Here is a 19,489-nt window from a genome sequence, read left to right on the forward strand (position 1 = left end):
TTAGAGCAAACACCAGCATGTTACCTACTATATTAAAGTTAATTTTAAACAGTTTCCATGCTTTTTGGAAATGATTTAAGACTGATTAGAAGTTTGGACATGTATTACTATGTCCAGGAGAGCCCCAAAAAGATCCAAGATTCACTCACAATTTTCTAACCATACAAGAAATGAACAAAGGGGGGGGGTTGTCTCTAATACCCTTAAAACTGCCTAATTCGCTGTGTTTCAGTAATTCAACATCTAATCTAAAACTTACTGCAATATATGACTTAATTATTAATACTAGTTTAACTATTCCAAATCCTTCCCACACCTAAAAACCACAGTGAGGATAATTTTTTAGTATCACAGAGTTGAAATGCAAGCCTCCTTTGAATTTTTGGGTTAGATTCTTTGTGTTCTCAGGGAGCAGAGTTATGAGGATTAATACAAAAAGACTACCACGTCCTTCAGAGGAGCAGCCAGAGGGAGGCCCTTGGCCCCACAATGGTAGGTGCTCCCACTTGCTGTCTCCCCATCACACATCTCTCACTGTTCCCTTTGTTTTCAGCTATGGCTACCCGGCATAGCCTTTATTCAGTCTTTCTGACTGACCTCAGATTTATGTAATACAACCTAGATGGATCTGCCTCAGGAGACAGGAATGCTCATACCGAAGTGGGAAGTGTGGCTAATGCAATACACGTGAGCCAACACCCCCAGAGAGCATGGTGGTAATGGCGGCAGAGTCATTCCCCACTCAAAGGCAATTATTAACAAATTTATCTCCCTGCTTCCAGCTCAGAAATCAAAGCCAGACAGAAATGGGTTTCTCTGTTGCCTTCTCTCTCTCTCTCTCTCTCTCTCTCTCTCTCTCTCTCTCTCTCTCTCTCTCTCTCTCATTGTTATCCACATCAACACATAACCCTTTCACTTTTTCTAAGCAGCCCCCTTTTTAGGGGTTTTCAAACTCTCGCCTGCACTTTGAAAGGGTAAGGATTTAAATTGATTTTTTTTTCTTCTTTCTCCAACCCAGGGATAACATTCTAGAGCAAGCAATTTGAAACTATCTATACAAACTGAGCTTCAAATCTTTGGCATTTAAATATTTTGCTTTCATTGGAGAAAAGGAAGAGAATAGGAAAGCTTGGGCTCTTCCTCCCCTCCCTAGGTGTCCTGCTTTGTCTTCCCTCCCAGGCTTGTAGGGGTGTGGCTGCTTGGTAGCTTCCTCAAGGACACTGTTGGGCCTTCTTATCCTGCCTGACACACCTGACCTTCCTCTAATGGAAGCACAGCCCTCAACCTCTCTATTCCAGCACATTCCTGTTTCAAACATGATTGCCCTTCAGCTTCTCCATCACTGCCTTCTTCAACTCCCTTCAAAACCCAGTGTTTGCACATCAGTGTGGTTTTTGCACTGCCCAAGAGTAGAAGGGAAGATAATTGGAGAAGTTCTGTCCTAAGTAACTAAAATGTTTGCTTTAAAAATACATCCAATTAGCACTTACCCTTATCACTGCCTCTGCAGAGCAGCGTCAGCATCAGATAACAGAGCACATTAGCCTGGAGCTGGCCGCCTCCCAAAGGCCCAGCTGGGAGAGCTGGACCTAGAAGAGAAGCTGTAGGAAGCAGGAAAGATTCCCTGACATAATTGAAATGAACAGAAACCCAAGATCCTATTCCCCAGTCTCTACTGATGTGTCTTTCTTTGAGGTTAAGGCAGTCAGGTAAGGATGGCTGGAGCGATAAGAAACCCTGGTGGTAGTCATTTCTGGCATCCATTCCAATCGGATCTGAAGGATGAGTAGAACTTCATGGTTCTGCCAATGGGAATCATGGGGATTAGCTCAGAGTCAGAATCTGACCAGCAGGTATGTTACTGTAGGTTTCGTGTTTATTCATTCATTTGTTTTAAATAGGAGCCATCCTGTTAGGAAACAAGGCTAACTGGGTTGGCGTGAGTGACATTTTAGTTAGAAGTATTAGAAGTTTGTGACAGTTATCAATGTTTATGTTCTCTCTGTCTTTTCTCAGATATATACATACATATATGTGTGTGCATATATAATATATATATATCATATTCCACATGTCACATGTCAAGCATGTTAGTCAACTTCCTACCCTGCAGATCAGAGATGCGATGTCCAACCTCCCCAGGGTGTCTATATTCTGACAGATAGACACTGAGACCATGTCCACACAGTGCAAAGTGAAGTGATGACATGGCGGTTGTCAAGGTAATTAGATAAGCCATAGGAGAAAGTTCTACGCCAAGCATACATCCAGAGTCACACAGTCTAGTAAAGGCGTCTCATTAAGGTTTTCTTGTGCAGCAGAACTATTCCAAGCCTAGAGGGTAGAAGCTGTAGGATAGATACATCAGTAAAATCTGGCCAAGCTTGCCTGCTTGCTTTTGATGAGTTTCAGCTCTTTCCCCAAGCCATTCCCCATCAAGGATGTCAAACACCTGCTCTATGATGCCCACTGTAGGAATGGCTAGGTCCACAGACACTCGCCCTTAGAGTGCTACCTCAAGCTTTTCTTCCTTCTGCCCACAAGTTCTGAGGGAGAGAAAAGAGAAAACAGGCTCACTTCTTCAGGCCTGGTTACAGAAATCGCAGTAAGTGTCCTGGGGAGATGACTCAGTGTCTTGCTGCACAGGCATGAGAACCAGAGTTTAGATCTACAGAGCCCCAGTGAGCATTGATGGGTAGGGGGCAACAGCCTACCTGTAGTTACAACACTGGGAAAACATGAGACGGGGTATCCCTGGAGAAACCAGCCATGTTATCGAGCTCTAGGTTCAGTTGGGAGACCCTACCTCAATAAGATAGAAAGTAATCAAGTATCTCCCAGCATCAACCTCAGGCAACTGCCTCCACATTCACCAACGCACAGAGATACAGTCCCCTTAAAGGAAATGGCATCAAGTTACATCCACGCCTACTGTAGATCAAAGATCTACATCTAGATCTGATCCCCATTAGGATCTGAATGGGGGAAAGACGCTAGCTCTTGATGACAGGACCTACAGGCACATTGTGAATGGATGGAGAGGGGGTAAAGGAGAGATAACATTCCTCATGCTGTAATAGACAACTATTCCATTGCTTCTTCTGATACCTCTGGTCTCTATCTATCCCTGTCCCTGCGATGTTACCACAGATATCTCCAGAATAGCTGAATGAGGGGAGTTTTAGCTATAGAATGTATATGGAGAACTCTTTCTTATATAACAACTCAGTGACCCCGTAACACTGACATTTTTGGCCCACTCTCCAGAACAATGAACAGTAGTAGGGTTTCTCCTCCACAGTTGTTGGTACTCTAATCCCAAGTTAGACTTTGCAAAAAAAAAAAAAAGTGTCCTCAGATGCCCCCCCCCCCCCCCGTCTCCTAATTTGATTTTTAACAAGATGCTTTAAAAGACCAAGACCTGTCCTGGAGAAGTCTTATCCTCACTGAGAACGGGGTGAGGATGACATTCTCCTCCAGACTTTGTTCATCGCAAGCTCAGCTTCCTGGTCCCCTCTGTACCCAGGCTCACTTTATATCCAGTGTGTTTTCTTTATGGCTTTTTTTTTTCTTTTCTATTTTTCGGAGCTGAGGACCGAACCCAGGGCCTTGCGCTTGGTAGGCAAGCGCTCTACCACTGAGCTAAATCCCTTCTTTATGGCTTTTTGATCTTGATTACATGGATCCAAGCAAAAGCATTTGTGTTCCCTCTGCTCGTGTTACAGTTGAGTTTCCCCACCCACGTGCCATCCTGCTGTCCTGCTGAACTGAACTCTGCTTCGTAACACTTCCCCCTATGGACTCCCCTGAGTGACGTGAGTCTCCTTCAGACCTGAGATGTCACTGCCCACGCAGTGTCTCTCCTGCTTTCTTTCTACCCTGAATTTACCCTATAAGGCACATTCTACTTGATATCTGAGAGACTTTGAAAATTGGGATTTTGTGTGGTCCTGCACATCTCTATTGAACAGCATCTCTGATGGATGAGCACGAGAGGACAAATGTTCATGGAGGTTAAATGGTTATACACCATCCAACAATCCGTAACAGGCAATCCCTAAACAAACAGCACTGGTTTTAAGAATAACAGAGCTGTTCTCTGCCCATGCCCAGTGTTATGCTTCTTTCAATGACTGTGGTATGACCATAGCCAGAAATCCTCTGCCTCTATGAACTCCAGAATATAAAAGATCTTTAATATATATCCTTGAAGCAATTATGACTTATCATGTGAGGACAAGAATCTTCATTTTAAATAAAACACTATTCCAAAATTCCCGATTTAAATAGTGGGCAAAGTGCTTGCTGCCTAACCATGAATATCTGAGTCTGAATCCCTAATACCCACATATAAATCCAGGACATCGTACACATCTGTAACCTCACACTGAGGTTAGAAAGTCAGACAGGGGTTGGGGCTTTAGCTCAGTGGTAGAGCGCTAAGGCCCTGGGTTCGGTCCCCAGCTCCGAAAAAAAAGAAAAAAAAAAAAAAAAAAGAAAGTCAGACAGATCCTTGGAGCTTGCTGGCCAGTCAGAGGATGTGAAATAGCAAGCTTCTGGTTTAGTGAGGGGCCCTCTCACAAAAGATACCGTATTTGATAAACAATTATTTTGTCTTTCTCACCAATGGATAACACAAGATTTACAAATAATATAGTTGTCTTTGAAAACGAGCTTTCACTTTTATCAATGAGCCTCACAGGGTTAAGTCATGTAGTCACAGTAAACATTATATTAATTTTTCTCATTAGCATGGTAAGGCCATTTCCAAACCCTCTGATTACCATTCTGAAAACACTTTTTTAGCATCTCAATTCAAGGACCAGACCAAAAACAAAAACAAAAAACAAAAAACAAAACAAAACAAAGCAAGACAGGAGATACACGTGAATAAGCTAGAAAACTACAGCCTCCCCAGAGAAGGAAAAGCAAACGCCTCATCTTTAAATTCAACTACATCACTCTCAAAAACTAGATTCGTGGAGTTTTTGTAAGACATCTGTGGAGAGCTAATTTGGGAAGGAAATGATTTCAATTCCATAACAAAGGCTCCAGATGAGAATAGCTCCCAAAATTATGGTACTGGACCACATTAATGCATTCTTGGTGAATGAAGCCAAAATGGCTTTTCTTTCAGCTCTTTGGTTCAAAAGAGAAATGGCTCAATCATTGTGTGAGTGCGTGAGTGCGTGAGTGTGTGTGTGTGTGTGTGTGTGTGTGTGTGTGTGTGTGTGATGAATAGCCATCTTTATGTATGTCTGAAATTAAAGTAACGTAGGTTTATTTGAATGATATACCACAGATAACAGCAGTAGCCAGTACATTTCATCTATTAACTATAATAAGGGTAAAATACTGTTTAATTAGAAATAATTTACACACTTGGCTTTAATAACATGTATTGATCTATTTGTAACTAAGGAAGCATATATTATTTACTCATATGCTGTGTAATTTATAATCTATAAAATGAAGGAAACAATTTTTATGGATGAATTCATCCAATGTCATGGTTCAAAGGCAGCGACTGAGAATTAACTCAAAATACTTTTAACTTTATGATTCAGGCTGTCAATCAATATGATTTACCTCTTGGTTCTCTCATTTTAGTTTTATGGTGATTTTGATGTGTATTTTTCTTTTGGCAGGGAAAATTTTAAAGATTAAATGAAATGATATTGCTACTATCTAATTTCCTTGTGCTCACTTTTCCTATTTCTGTACATAACTCTTAAAATATAGCAACAATTTTTATTTTTGGTTTTTTTTTTTGTTTTTTGTTTTTTTTTTTTCTTTTTTTCGGAGCTGGGGACCGAACCCAGGGCCTTGCGCTTCCTAGGTAAGCGCTCTACCACTGAGCTAAATCCCCAGCCCCCAACAATTTTTAAATTAGATGTTATCTTACTCAGCTAAACTGAAGTGTTAAATTCTTATTTTGTGGCCATCTTTGGTGAAAATATTCTCATTTGCTGGAATTTACTATTTTGAAGATTTTATTTTTAATTTGTGTGTGTGTGTGTGTGTGTGTGTGTGTGTGTGTGTGTGTGTGTGTGTATGTTACTGTGAGTGAGTGTTATGCCCACAGGGGCCAGAAGATAGTATCAGACCTTCTAGAACAGGAGCAGCAGGCGATTACCAGGCCAGTGTGCATGGATGATAAATTAACTTTATCAGCTCTCCATGGAACACAAGCTGAAAGTGACATCACAGTTTGAGATCATTATTCCTCTTTGGTCCTAGAATGAGTGTATGGAAAAGTAAGTTGGGTCATTTGTCTACAGGAAAGAAGGGGGCAGGGACGAGGGAAGGAGACGAGGCAGACAATGAAGGTAGGAAGGCTAATGTGTACAGCACATTTATGCTCAGGATCCACTGCTTCTTCATGCAAGTCTTCTGTGCACACCAGAAATCTCAGGAATGCTAGAAATGCAGGCATCTATCCCTTACCACCTTGGTTATGCCTACTCTTCCAGCATCAGCAATTCTTCATAATGATCAAGAAAATATTTTATAAATAAAGGAGAAATCATCTGCTTCTTTTGCTTTAAAGAACTTAAATATCCCTGGGTTTGGGGAACATTGGGATATTAAAGTTTCTTCAAAAGAAACAGGTAACTTCTCACTGTGCTCAAGATGGGGGACAGACAAACAGAATTTATGAAAGACAATATTTAAACATAACAACATATCAATCAAGAGAAATAGTTTTAAGTGTTTCGACAACAAAAACCCAAATTGATAACTTCCAGAATTAATGGAACATGATAAGACTTCTGTGCATTTGATGATAAATCTGCTGTTTAATTCGTATTACAACTTGCAGCTAAGGATATCTTTCTGCACTTTCTCCCTGTGATGGCAGCTAAAACACCTCTTATTGAAAGGCCCCTAAACATTGCCAAAGCCAGTCTCATTCAGACCCTGTAGACTTAATGTTAATTTGAGTTGCTCTTTCAGAGAAAATGATCTGCAGCCTTAATCATTATTCACAAAGAATTAAGGGCCAATCAAGGTAAGTGTTGTTAATGCTGGAAAGGTTTGAACAAGGCCTACTTTCCTAGCAATAACAAAGCCTCGAGAGGTCTTCAGGATGAAATACAATTTATAAAACATAAATTATAAAGCCTTGGACATAAATCACAAGGAGTAAGAGGAATCTCTGGCATACTGGGTAAAATAGAGTCCCAAGATTAATGGGAAAGATTTTAGCAAATGAACAACTACAAATTATCAAGCTGTGAAAACTTGTCCCAGAACCTAGGTCTCTATGAAAGAAGCAGGTACCTCTGAGAAGCAAGACTGCTTATGGCAAAATTGCCAAGAAAGAAATTAGCTGATAGATGGCACAATTGGGCAAACTCAAGAGCCAGTGTTTTATGTAGATTTGAAAACCTCTACCAATCTCTATAACTGTACACTGTGTTTAGTTCTGATCTAAATTTAATGATGCCATGACTTAACTTTATAAAATTTTATCTCATTGTATTCTTAGGAGCCTCAGTCAGTAGAGACATGATGTGAATGAACCAACTGATTAAACAAGGTTTTCTGAACACTGAAATACAACACAAATATAGAGGTTACTAGAGAAAATTTGTAGCCTGAAAATTCAATTACGGAAACCAAATGAGTGTGAGTGTATACATTTTAAGGCCTCAGAGAGATTTTATTTCATGACTAACAACATGACCCAAAGCACCTAAACTGTGGTGATTAGATTACAAAGACAATTCTAGAGCCTGGGACTAAAGAAATGTTAGCCTTCACACAGACAGGCCTCACACTTCAGTAATGGAATGAGCAAATTAGATTAGTGAGAAAGATGGAGGAAAGACTCGAAATATTTTCATATCTTCCTGTGGACCTCCACAAGAAAACCAATAGAATAAACCAACCTGCTGGACCCTTGGTGGCTCTCACCATCTGAACAACCAACCAAACAGCATAAACTAGCTGGGCCTAGGCCTCCTGCTCGTGTGTAGCAGATGTACAACTCTGTCTTCATGGGGGTTCCCCAACAAGTAGAGTGGCTGAAGCTGCTGTCTATCTGCAGATCCCATTCTCCTAACTGAGCTGCCTTGTCTGGCCTCAGAGGGAGAGGATGGATGTGCCTAGCCCTGAAGGGACGTGTTGTGCCAGGGTAGGTGGATACCCAGGGACCTCTACCCTTCCAGAGGAGGAGGAAAGGGGGAGGGTCTGTGTGACTGTGTGAGGAGGAGACAGTGATTGGAATGTAATGTGAATAAAATAATAAATTAATGAAACAAAATGTAGTTACTCAGAAGAGACATGACTTTAAAAGACCTGATAGTCAGCATATTTGTAGAGGAAAGCAAGCTGTGAACTGGCCCCCTCCCTCCAGCATCACCTCACTAATAAAGCCAGGAGAAAAATTACAGAGGAAAGTGTGTCAATACAATCAAAGAAAGAATATTTTAAAAAAACAAAAAAACTTTACTGTAGTGCTATTAACAGACAAAAAGTTGTGACTAATTCATAAGTACAATTTGTGTTTAAAGAAATGTTTGTAAACTTTGAGACTCTGTTTTCCCCTTGTTCCTAGAAGTTTCTAATGTTGAGAGATATGCCTCCTTTCAAGAGACACTTAGCTATCATGTTAAACCTTGATAATTAGGGCATCAAAGGGGACAAGTATCAAATTAAGATGCTGTTGTTTTCTGGTTCCATCAAGTTCTTGGAGAACACTATTACGGTGATCTGTTAGTGCCACCCATTAAAAACAGAAAAGGTAAATCTCAACAGACAATGTCAGGGGGTGGAACTTATTTTAGATGTAGAAGCGATAAGTTACACTGTCCACACTCCATCATCAGAAGAGTGCCTTGCGAGGCTCAACAAAGCCCACTGCAGGTCATCAGGCCTGAAGCTGTGACCCGATCCACAGCTCAAACCTTTATGAAAATAAGTAGCAATGTCTCAGAACTCAAGACATTCACAGTTCTAAAACTGATTGCTAGTCTCTCGCTCCCATGCTCATCCGAATATATCCACATACACACAACATGCTAAAACTATATCTCTCTGAAAGCAGAACAGGTTGTGCTTTGTTTGGGTTTTCGTTTTCTGTTTTGCTTTGTTTTGAAGCTTAGCACTTTCTGGCTATAATTACGAGGAAGACAGTCTGTGCAGCCGTAGGATATGTTTTTATCTAATTAAATTGCATGTTGCTAAGAGTTAGGCTTGTAAATGACACATTCTTTTGTTTTGAATACAATATCTTTGCAGAAAATAGATTTATTTTGAAAAGGCATATACACAGAACTGGGAGAAGCACGCCAGAGATATTTTGTCACCATATGGCAAATGTAAGCCTAGAAACCAGGGTACCTGGATGCTGGTGCCAACCCCACTTGTGCAAGAACATCCCATGCTGGTAGTTGTTGAACAGATTTCTTCATGACCAGAAGATCATTGACCTCTAAGTTTGCTCTAGAGTTAGAACCTTGTTGATTACATCATTCAGACTCTGGGGCAAGCTTCTCTCAATGAACAAAAGGCATAATCACTTAAGCTTTCTTCATGACAGAAAATCATCCAACATTGAAAGCAGGCGGAAGCATCTGGTATATGTGTATGGCTTTTTTGAAGTATTAGGTTTTCCTCCACTCCTTCTTTACCAAATTTAGTTTAAACAAATAGAAGAGTGTTGCTGCATTTTTATAATAACAGCTGGGAAAACCGCTTAGTTGATAATGTGCTTACCTTGCAAGTATGGAGACCTGAGTTCAGATCCCAGAACCCATGCAAAAAGGCTGGAAATGGAGGTGCTCACTCTGGAAAGCTGGAAGCAGATGTGTCCCTGGAAACTGCTAGCCATCCATTCCTACCAAATTGGTTGACTTGACATTCACTGAGAGACTCTGCCTCAAAAAGAAGTAGACAGCACCTGAGGAATGACACCCAAGGTTGTCCTCTAAGCTCTACATGCATGTGCACCTTATGCAGACAGACAGACAAAGATGCTTAAACAAGTTTCTTGCCAGTGCTGAATTAGACAAAAAGGGGACTGAGTGCTCATGAAAGTGAATTTCGTGACTCAGATGAAAATTGCATCATGTATAAACTCCTCTCGTGGAATAGAATGTTCTTCACATAATCCGTCTGATCACTGTGACTTAGAAATACTATGTGCAGCTTCTTGTGCCTGTATCAGATATTGGCTATACTGCATAATCAGGAATAAGTAAAAATCCTGCCGCGCCTGGTTCAGGCAATGAGGCTTATAAGAAAGGATGGGTTCCAGTTACTAAGAACACTGAGATCTTTGCCTCTGAATCATCGACTCCAACTGGTTTTTGTGTGACTCTGTTTTTATGATTTCTCTAATGAATGGGGTTTTTGAAATGTATTACAAGCAAACACTGATCAGCTTCCAAAGTACCCAAATCGGTTACTGGCTTCAGTTGTAACATTAGATGGCTTTGCAAGTAGGGAGGAAAGAGTGAAAGGCAGAGGAGGCTGCAACAATTAAAATATTAAATTAGCATTTTCATCCAGTACACATGAAAATATCACTTCACAAGGGTGTATTTCCTTGTGTAGATTGACAAAGTTAAAAAACATAATCTCTTAAATTTTCTCCAGCTCTAACACAACAGGAAATACCTCAATCTTTCTGTGAAGAAGAACTTAAACTCCTTAAATAAGCTTCACCTTGGAGCTTAAAAGCTTTTCAAACATTTTTTATTAGAGTAGAACACAGCCTGAAGGGGGTTTGTTAGCTGACTTCCTGGAAAGGTTATGCAGTTTAAAAAACTGTTGATATAAAAAGGGGAAATTAACATTAGAGAATTACATCCATGTATATATAATGTATGTATAAAGGTATGGTATCTAATGTTAACTGCCAACTCTATGGACATGTGTGCCTGCAGTGTCCTTCTGGTCAGAAAGAAGCTTGGGTGTAGAATTCTGGTGGTGAGGTCTCAGCAAGAGCTCATTACAGATCTAAGGAGGACAAATAGACACCAGGAAGCCAAGAAACCAGAAAAACATCAACATGGTAGTGCAATTCCCTTACCCTGTGTCTCACAGCACAACACAGTGAGGTCAGACCACTGAGAAACTGTTGTTGTAAAATATAAAAAATGAAAAAAAAAAGTATGGTTGTCTTCTAGCCCCCTAGGTCCAGCACCTCAGTGACCCAAGAGATCTATTAGATATCTTGGTGGAAACACATCCCAACTCCACGGTGGCCCAGTGTCTCCTGCTGCCGCACTTTCCTACATTCAAACCGTAACATAAAAGAACACACAACACAATAATCTTTGATCCAATTGATAAGATATAATTGGCCACTTAAACATACAAAGCCCGGTGCCATCCATCCCTTAAGAACATTAATAACAACCTGTAACTACACAGAGCAGAATCTTAATGTCACCTGCCATATTGTCCTGCCACGGCTTCTCTCCCTCTCCCTCCTCTCTTTTCCTCCTCTCCATTCCAGTCTCCTCCTCTTCCTTCAAACTTCTCTCCCGCCCATCCTTCCTTCTCCTCCAATGACAGGCCTCCTTCTATCCTGTACCTGCCCCTCACCTGTACTTTACAAATTCAATGGGGAGAAGGTTCTGGTGAAGTCACCTGATTCCTGAGTACCAGAGGAGGCAGCTGTCCTTGGGGCAGTGGAATTAGCATCAAAATACAGATAACTCCAGGGCAAATCACAACAACAAACATGGTGAGCTGCATCACTGCCTGAGAACCCAGTGGAAATGGCACTAAATATTTTGTAGCAAAAAATAAACAGTTATTGATTTTCCTTCCCCAAGAACAAGCACCCCAAAGTAGTCCTGTTGTAATCCTCATGGGATTGGACAATGATAGTTCGAAACTGACTAGTAGTAGGAAGTATTCAGGATCAATAGGACCTGCAGCTCACTCAGTAGGCAGGGATAGGCAGAGGTAATTAAGGTACATCCCCACCCCCAACATCACCTGTCAATCTGCCATCTTAGCCTGACTTGTTCATATGGTTGTACCATCCCGTCAACAACTAAGATTAGATATTTGCAAATGCTCAGACCAGATATATCCCCACTTTTTTAAATCAACACTTGATTATAATGACTGACAACAGAAGGCTATTAACAAGATGAGATCGACGTACAGTATCAAGCTTAACTGTGCACTACACCTCGTCAAACAGATGCAACTAAGTCCCAGAGAAAACTAAAGGTCTAATTGCAGAAAACTACCTGGATTCCTTGCTCATCATTTGCATATATTACGCCAGCATGTTGTGGGTACTAATCCAAAAACAAAAGCAGTTGAAAGCCATACCTGCCTATGTTCATCCAGTCTATGGGTTAAGGCCAGTCAGAGATCCATCTACCATCAGAGAATGAAGACTTACCTGCTGATTTCTGTGGCTCTTTCCATCTCATTGGCTATAGTTCACAGAGTGAAAGGTAGCTTTCTGAGCTGTCTCTAGACTCTAGACTCTAGGGATAATCTTCACAATGCTATATAGAAATAGGAAACCATATAAACGCTGATATCCATGAACTCCCTGGGGTCTCAATAAAGAAAATATTTGCAGAGTATGCCATTGCCACCAATGGTGGGTCATTAAAAATGATCTTAGGTATTGGGAGATGGTTCAATGCATAAAGTGCTTACTAGATGAGCACCTGAGTTTATATCTAAGTACCCATGTTAAAACCAGACCCAGCTGGGTACACTCGAGGAACAGATCCAGGAAGACCTCTCAAGTTTACTGCCAGCCAGCTTAATCAAACCAGTGAACTTAGGACTCAATGAGAGACCATGTCTCAAAAATAAGATGTCAAACAATAGAAGAAATCAACATATTGACATGACTTCTACATGCATGAACATAAACACAAAAAATTCATGAGCCCAGGAGCAGCAATCCTACCCTTGGACAGAAACCATATGGACATTTTGTCTTTCATATAAACATACAACAAAATGGGGCACATTGCCCCTGGCAGGATTCACTGATTTAGATCACTGTTGCATTGGCTTGGTTAAACCAGACGGCCACAGTCAGCCAGTGCTATTGTCTAGACACTATACATTATATAAACCCAGGGCACTTAGGTGTCACAAGAAGTCTGAGTATTCATGAGCATGACTAACAGGGATGCCTCTTTGTGAGTTCATGTGCACTGGGATTCATTGTCTAAAGATGCCTCTCATAACATCAGGTACAGTGGGATAATTTAAGGCCACGCCTGCCAACAGTCCTGTTCACACAGCAGGTGGACAGGGGTGGTAATGCAGCAAAAGCACCATTAACAGATTGCTGCTTATTTCTGGTGAGTCGTGAGATTGCTCAGCCAGACTGAAGCTGTAAGATAACCAGGATGCTATTATTTCTTCCCTATGCCTCCGGGGTCCACACTGTTCCTTCCATGAATCAAGTGGTTAGTATCAGGGGTCAGACCATACAGGTTTAGAATCCCAAAGTGTACCTCTGGCTAGAGGATGACTCCCTTCCCAGAGACCTGTAATTCAAAGGGGGCTTGTGGCTGATCTATTGGGATAGTCTCCAATACTACCTCTCCCTTTTTTCTAGCCAAATTTGATGAAACTCCCATTTAATTCAACAGAATGAATGCAAAGATAACACCTGAAAACTGCCTCTCAGAGCCAGGTTTCCCTTTTTTCTGATAATGCAAGCCAAGGGTAGAGAATGTTGCTGACTCTAGGGTTGGGCCATATTTTTTCTAAGGGTTTCGACATGAATAAGGGTCATTGTGTCGTATCAGAGCTAACAAGTTTCTCAAGACAATTTATTGAAACCCATGAACATAATACTTTTTCAATGCAGTGATGCCAGATCAGCTTCAGGAAAACAGCATTGACGTGTGTTTTGATTCTCCCATATGGTAGCAAATATGAGAATTCAAACAGCACTTCAGAGACGAAAGAGATAACTGAATGCCTAAGACTATGTACTGCACTTGCAAAGGACCTATATTTGGTTCTTAGGACCTACAAGGAGTAACTCACAATTATCTATAACCCAGCTTCAGAGGTATTCATTGACTCTTACCTCTGTAAACGCCTGCACTAAAGTATACGTTATACACATACACACAAGTAATAATAATAATAATAATAATAATAATAATAATAATAATAATAATAAATAATGATGACAAATAATACCTCACTGCACAATAACATTATGTGGTACTTGTCAGAGAAAATCATTTTTGGCAACCAATAGGATTAAGAAAAGTAGATGGAAGTTGTAGTGATTTGAATAAGAATAGCCCCTCACTGGTGCATATATTTGAATGCTTGGTCCCTGGTTGTTTTGGGAAGGATTATAAGGTGGTGTTACCTTGATGGAGGAGATATCTCCATGGACTGGGCTTTGAGATTACAAAAGCGCCCTCTTTCTCTCTCTCTCTCTCTCTCTCTCTCTCTCTCTCTCTCTCTCTCTTTCTCTCTCTCTTGTAGATAGGATCTAAGATCTCACCTACTGCTCCAGTGCCATGCCTCCCTGCCTGCTGCCATGTTCTGCCATGCCATGGTGGTCGTGGACTCACCTTCTATAAGCAAGCCCCCAATAAATGTTTTCTTTCATAAGCTCCCTTGGCCATGATGTCTCTTCAGGGCAATAGAACAGTAAATGAGACAAAAGTCCCACGTGGCCTAGCACATGCTGTCATAGTTGATCCATTTACATTCACAGTGTCCAAGACTGCAGGCCGTAGTCTGGAGCAGCCAATGCTATCACGTCAACTAAATTCAGTTGGCAACCATCCACGGTAAGCCTCCAGATCCCATTAGCTTTCTGTCACTGGCCACATGGAGTGACTATATTGAGATGTTGCATTTTTCATTAGTCTTGTTGTGTTCAGATCCTTTCATCAAGGCTATGGTTTCCTCTTCTCTTCCTAGAATTCTAAATTGCTTCCTTTTAAAACATAGAAGAGACCAAAAGATGCGCCATGACCTCCTTGCACATCTCCTACAGTCATCTCTTCACAAATCTCCTGCCTTGAATATCTTAAGCATTCACAAAACAAGCATGCCAATTATCAGTAGAAAAAGAGATGGTGGTGCTTAGCAAGGGGTCCAATTAGCCCCACTTACTTCAGACCCCATCATACTATTGAAAGTCTATCTGATTAAAAGCACAACCCTAGCCCCACAAGAGAACCAAGGGCTTAGTGACCAGGCATATTGCAATATGAAATTTCATATTCATCCCCAACCCCTCTCACCAATCTCCATTGTACTCATGGAATGAGTTCTTTGATCTTCCAAGATCAGGCGAGAAAGGCTATGAAGAAGCAATTGCTCTAAGACAGCCAAGTATGGTTTCCTATCTCTTTTGGTGATCTCCATAAAAGAACTGCATTCCATAGAAGCAAGGCTTTCACCTGTGAGGACCATCTTCTTTCCTTCAGAGTATGGGTCCCATGACATGATGTCTGGACTAAGCTTCTCTGATTTTCTAAATAGACTCTTCTTTGGGCATTCCAGGCCTCATGGGGATCACTGCCTTTCCTTGGGTGTGTCTTTCCCATCCTGACCCCTGTTTTGGATTTCAGGGGTGTCACATGACTTAAAGAGTAGTGCCTTTCTCCTGTGTGGCTTATGACCCTACATAAGCATGGTGTTGGTGTAAGAACTCCCAGCAAGAATGGTTGTGTGAAGGCTTTGACTTCGTAGAGAGAAGGGTAATTTTATAAACTTAGTATTTACACTCCTGGGGAGGAAGGGTTTGACTGTCCAGCACAGAGTATGTTGGCAGCAATACTATTCCTCACATTTTGAATATCTTCTCCATGGAGTCATGGCCTCGGAGAAATCTTCTCATGTTGTTCATAGGTCCTGACTGAAACAGAAATCCAGAATAGTTATCATTAGTTATCCTGTAAGATTCAAACTTAAGGACGAAGGCTGCCTTAGGCAAACACCAGGTGGAATTTAGGATAACACCCTGTTCCAGGAAATGAGCTAACCGCCCTTAGCAGGGGTCCTTCACCATTCCCTCTGCATACCAAAACTATTTCCCCATCAAGGGCCTCCCATGAATTCAAAGGACAATAGGCAGCAATGAATTTTAAAAAAAGTAATAGGCCCCACCAATGAGAAATAACCAATTCATGCTGTAACCTAAAGCCTATACCCTGAAACAGTATAAAGGGTGTGGGTCTTTGTTCTTCAGGGTCACCTCTGTCCCAGTACAGGGTTACCCCAGTGTACTAGATTATTAAACCTCTTGCTTATTGCATCGATTTTCATCTCCGTGTTTTCGTGAGTGGGACCTCCTGGACGTAGGGCTGATTGGGTCCTACAGTCCTTGTCAAGGGAAGTGAATCTGTCTTGGTAACAGTAGTCATTGTCCTTAAATATAGGGACTCATCTGTGGTACACTGTGTAACACTGTTGGCTGTGTAAAAGCCTAACCTTTGCCCTACCAACCTCACAATGATGGAAAGCCAACAGCTCATAGAGTTTAGCCTATTAATCAAAGCTTTTCTACTCTCCCTTCCTTTCCTTATCACTACTACTCTGTACCATGACACTCTCCCTGGGGACATGTTGCCCTTCAGATATGTTTCTAATAATGATGTAGGTCTAGGTTTCCCTGACAGGATCCATAGTGTATTCTCCCAGGTGGCAACTATGAACACTTGTTAAATTTTACCTGTCTCTCATCAGCCTCCATACATTGTCCCAACTCATTTCTATCCAGAGATAGGACAGAGGTAAAATATTCATTGCCTCCTCTGACACCACATTTCTACCAGCCACAGAATATGTCCAAATGTGCCTGCACATAAGCACACTTTGCCTTTTCTCCATTTTAAAAGCTCCTTGTCTAGCTTGACATCCTGAATTTTATACCATCTTGGCGATGAATCCCAACTTCTTAGAAGATAACAAAAAGCAACAAGACTCCAAAGGAGATGACTAAGCAAGCAGGTGGCTTCCCTGCGGTAACTCTACAGATTGCAGCAGAAAGATAATAAGATTCAGTGCTTTGCTGTGCAGCAAACAACAGACCTTGAACATGCTGGAGCTGCTTCCTCTAGCCGCGAATCCCACCGGGTAATGCAAAGAGACCAGATGGCAGCTACACATACAGTGGGTTCTGTCACAGTCTCAGCACATGAGGGACCAATAACCAAACCTTCTCCAAGAGCAAGCACTGACATAGTGGTCAGCAATGCACTTACCAGTGTTATCTCCACTGCCTGTGTGACAAGTCACAGAAACTGTCAGCTCCAGGGTAGGCTGTGTGCTGGCATCATCAGTATGATTGTTCAGCAACTTCTGGTCCATGATGACCTGCTCCTGAGGATGACATCGAACTGATCTGGTCTTTGTTCTTAGCAAATACATCTTGGCATGACATTGAGTGGTTGAAAAATAAAGTGTGTGTGGTGAGTGTGTGTACACACAAGTAAGTGCATATTTATGTATGAGAAGTGAGAAAAGGAGAACGAGCCAGTGGGATAACTTCGCAGGTGGACCTCTTCAGCCAATAAACAAGCATTTTTTGTACCACTCAATTCTTGTACCTTTTCTGAGGTTTGAAACTTACTCAACTACAAATATTAACTGTTGGGAAAAAAAATCTTGCAACCCTTTCTACTCACCACACAAATGCCTTCAGACCTCACTAGTTACAACAACAGGTAGAACAGCAAGTGGCTTCGTTGTAAGACATTCCATTCTCTTAATCCTCTTTGAAAAACCCTAGACCACATTCTCACACTGCTGGGCAGAATTCCTGTTACTGCTCAAAGGGTGCGCTCCACAGTGGGAGGTGAATGGCAGTGTACTCCACACCTCCCACCAGGGGTGAAAACAGGAAGGAATTCTAACAATTGTGTGCAAAATAAAAATGTTTTCATTCTATTTCTTTTTGATATCTTGGTTCAGTCATTATTGAGTTAACTGGAAAGGGAGAACATGGAAGATGGAGCAAGAGAAAGAATTTTACTTAAAATGTATTTTCTAAGGTCTAGTGTGGCATATCTCTGCAATCTTGGTGCCCAAAAAGCTGAGGTAGGAGGATCTCAAATTAAAGCTCGCCCTGGGCTACTGAGCAAAATTCTAGCTAAAGAAAACTAATGTTCATCTTTATAATGAGTACTATATGCCAACACATATTTATGATGGCCCTCATTCTGAGCTCCCAACAAAAGCACAAGACAATGTTCAGTACAGTTCTCATACCCAGAAGACAATCATCAATGTGCTCTCTAATGAGACCCCAGAACTCACTATCTTCACTCTTTCTCTTCTTTCAGCTAGAAAATCTGGAGGCAGAAACTGCTCCATTGCCCTAACTGGGTCTCACACCATCCAGACCCTCGCTAAGCTTAGAGGCCGCCATCTACGTGGAATCAGGTTGCTGTCAGGGTGTGTGGGAGGCTCTGGTTTCCTGAGAAACCATCTGATCCTGCATTCAAAGTCATTCCTCTCTGGCTACTTCACTCTGCACATGAGAGATGCTCAGACTGTATCAAGTACTCAGAAAGAAGAGACTACCGGACACTCCTGAATCCAGCTCATGTACAGAACCATCTGAAACACCCAGTGGACCACAATGCTCTGTGGTATGTGAATTTCGATCATCATAGAAGGTGACCCCTCTCTATGTAGAATTTTTATTTTTCAAGCAAATACTTATGACCTCATCAAAGAAAATAATGTCACTTGTTAAATTCACTGTAGTGATACATAAAGTAAATGCTACCTCTGACCTCTGACCCAGTCACCTTCTGTAGAGAGTTCCAGTCCTTTTGTGATGGAATACATCATTTCCAACTTAAAACTTTCACCTTGAAGTTATGGTCTAGTTAAGACATCAGGGGCACCTCCGTTTCTTGGTTTTGTATTGTTTGAAAGAAGACGACATCTTCCTCCTTAGCTGTGTGTTGAAAATGAAAGGGATTGAAAGCACAGTGTCAACTGCAGAATGGTTGATTCTCACTCTGAAAGGATTTACTTCGAGTTATAATGTGGGGGTTAGGAGAGGGGCTGTTTTTTCCTAATTCCCACCATGTCCTCTAAGTGTTCACAAGGTCAAGTTCAGAAGGTCACCCAGTGAGTTCATCATGCTATCATTCTGAGCAGGAAGCCAAGAATTTCGCTCTCTTCATTTTTTTCAGTAATTTCTCCACACTGCACGCTCTTTTGTATTATTTTCCCTGATGCCTTATGAAACAGCATGATCAAACAACAGATGTTTTCCTTGAGTGCCAGGAAAGTTTAAGCACTTTTAAAATATGAAACCGATAAACATAATTACGAGACAGACTCAACCGTATAGGAAAAAACATGTGATGGGTTTTTCAACCCTATATTGTGACTTGAACATGAAATATTAAGAGTACCCCAAACCTCTCTCCCTAAAGACTTGCACTGATGCAATGTCATAATCATTATCTTGGTCTTTTTAAATCTTGGCTAAATAGCAAGATTTCCTTGATATGATGTCAATCTTCCTTGATTCGATGTAGCT

At 41.3% G+C, this 19,489-nt stretch overlaps 1 protein-coding gene across 14 annotated transcripts in view; it reads left to right on the forward strand.

Moving 5' to 3' along the window:
* Oprm1 (opioid receptor, mu 1) overlaps positions 1-19,489 on the forward strand; it is a 253,689-nt gene that overhangs the window by 54,368 nt on the left and 179,832 nt on the right. For 8 of the 14 annotated variants that reach the window (NM_001304737.1, NM_001304735.1, NM_001304733.1 and 5 more), the window contains 1 exon segment: positions 18,273-19,213. In NM_001304737.1, the coding sequence (NP_001291666.1) occupies positions 18,273-18,311 (39 nt within the window). In that variant the 3' untranslated portion in view covers positions 18,312-19,213. 14 annotated transcript variants of the gene reach the window in all.

Source organism: Rattus norvegicus, chromosome 1, assembly GCF_021556685.1.
Source record: "Rattus norvegicus strain SHRSP/BbbUtx chromosome 1, alternate assembly SHRSP_T2T, whole genome shotgun sequence".
Classification (NCBI taxonomy): Eukaryota; Metazoa; Chordata; class Mammalia; order Rodentia; family Muridae; genus Rattus; species Rattus norvegicus.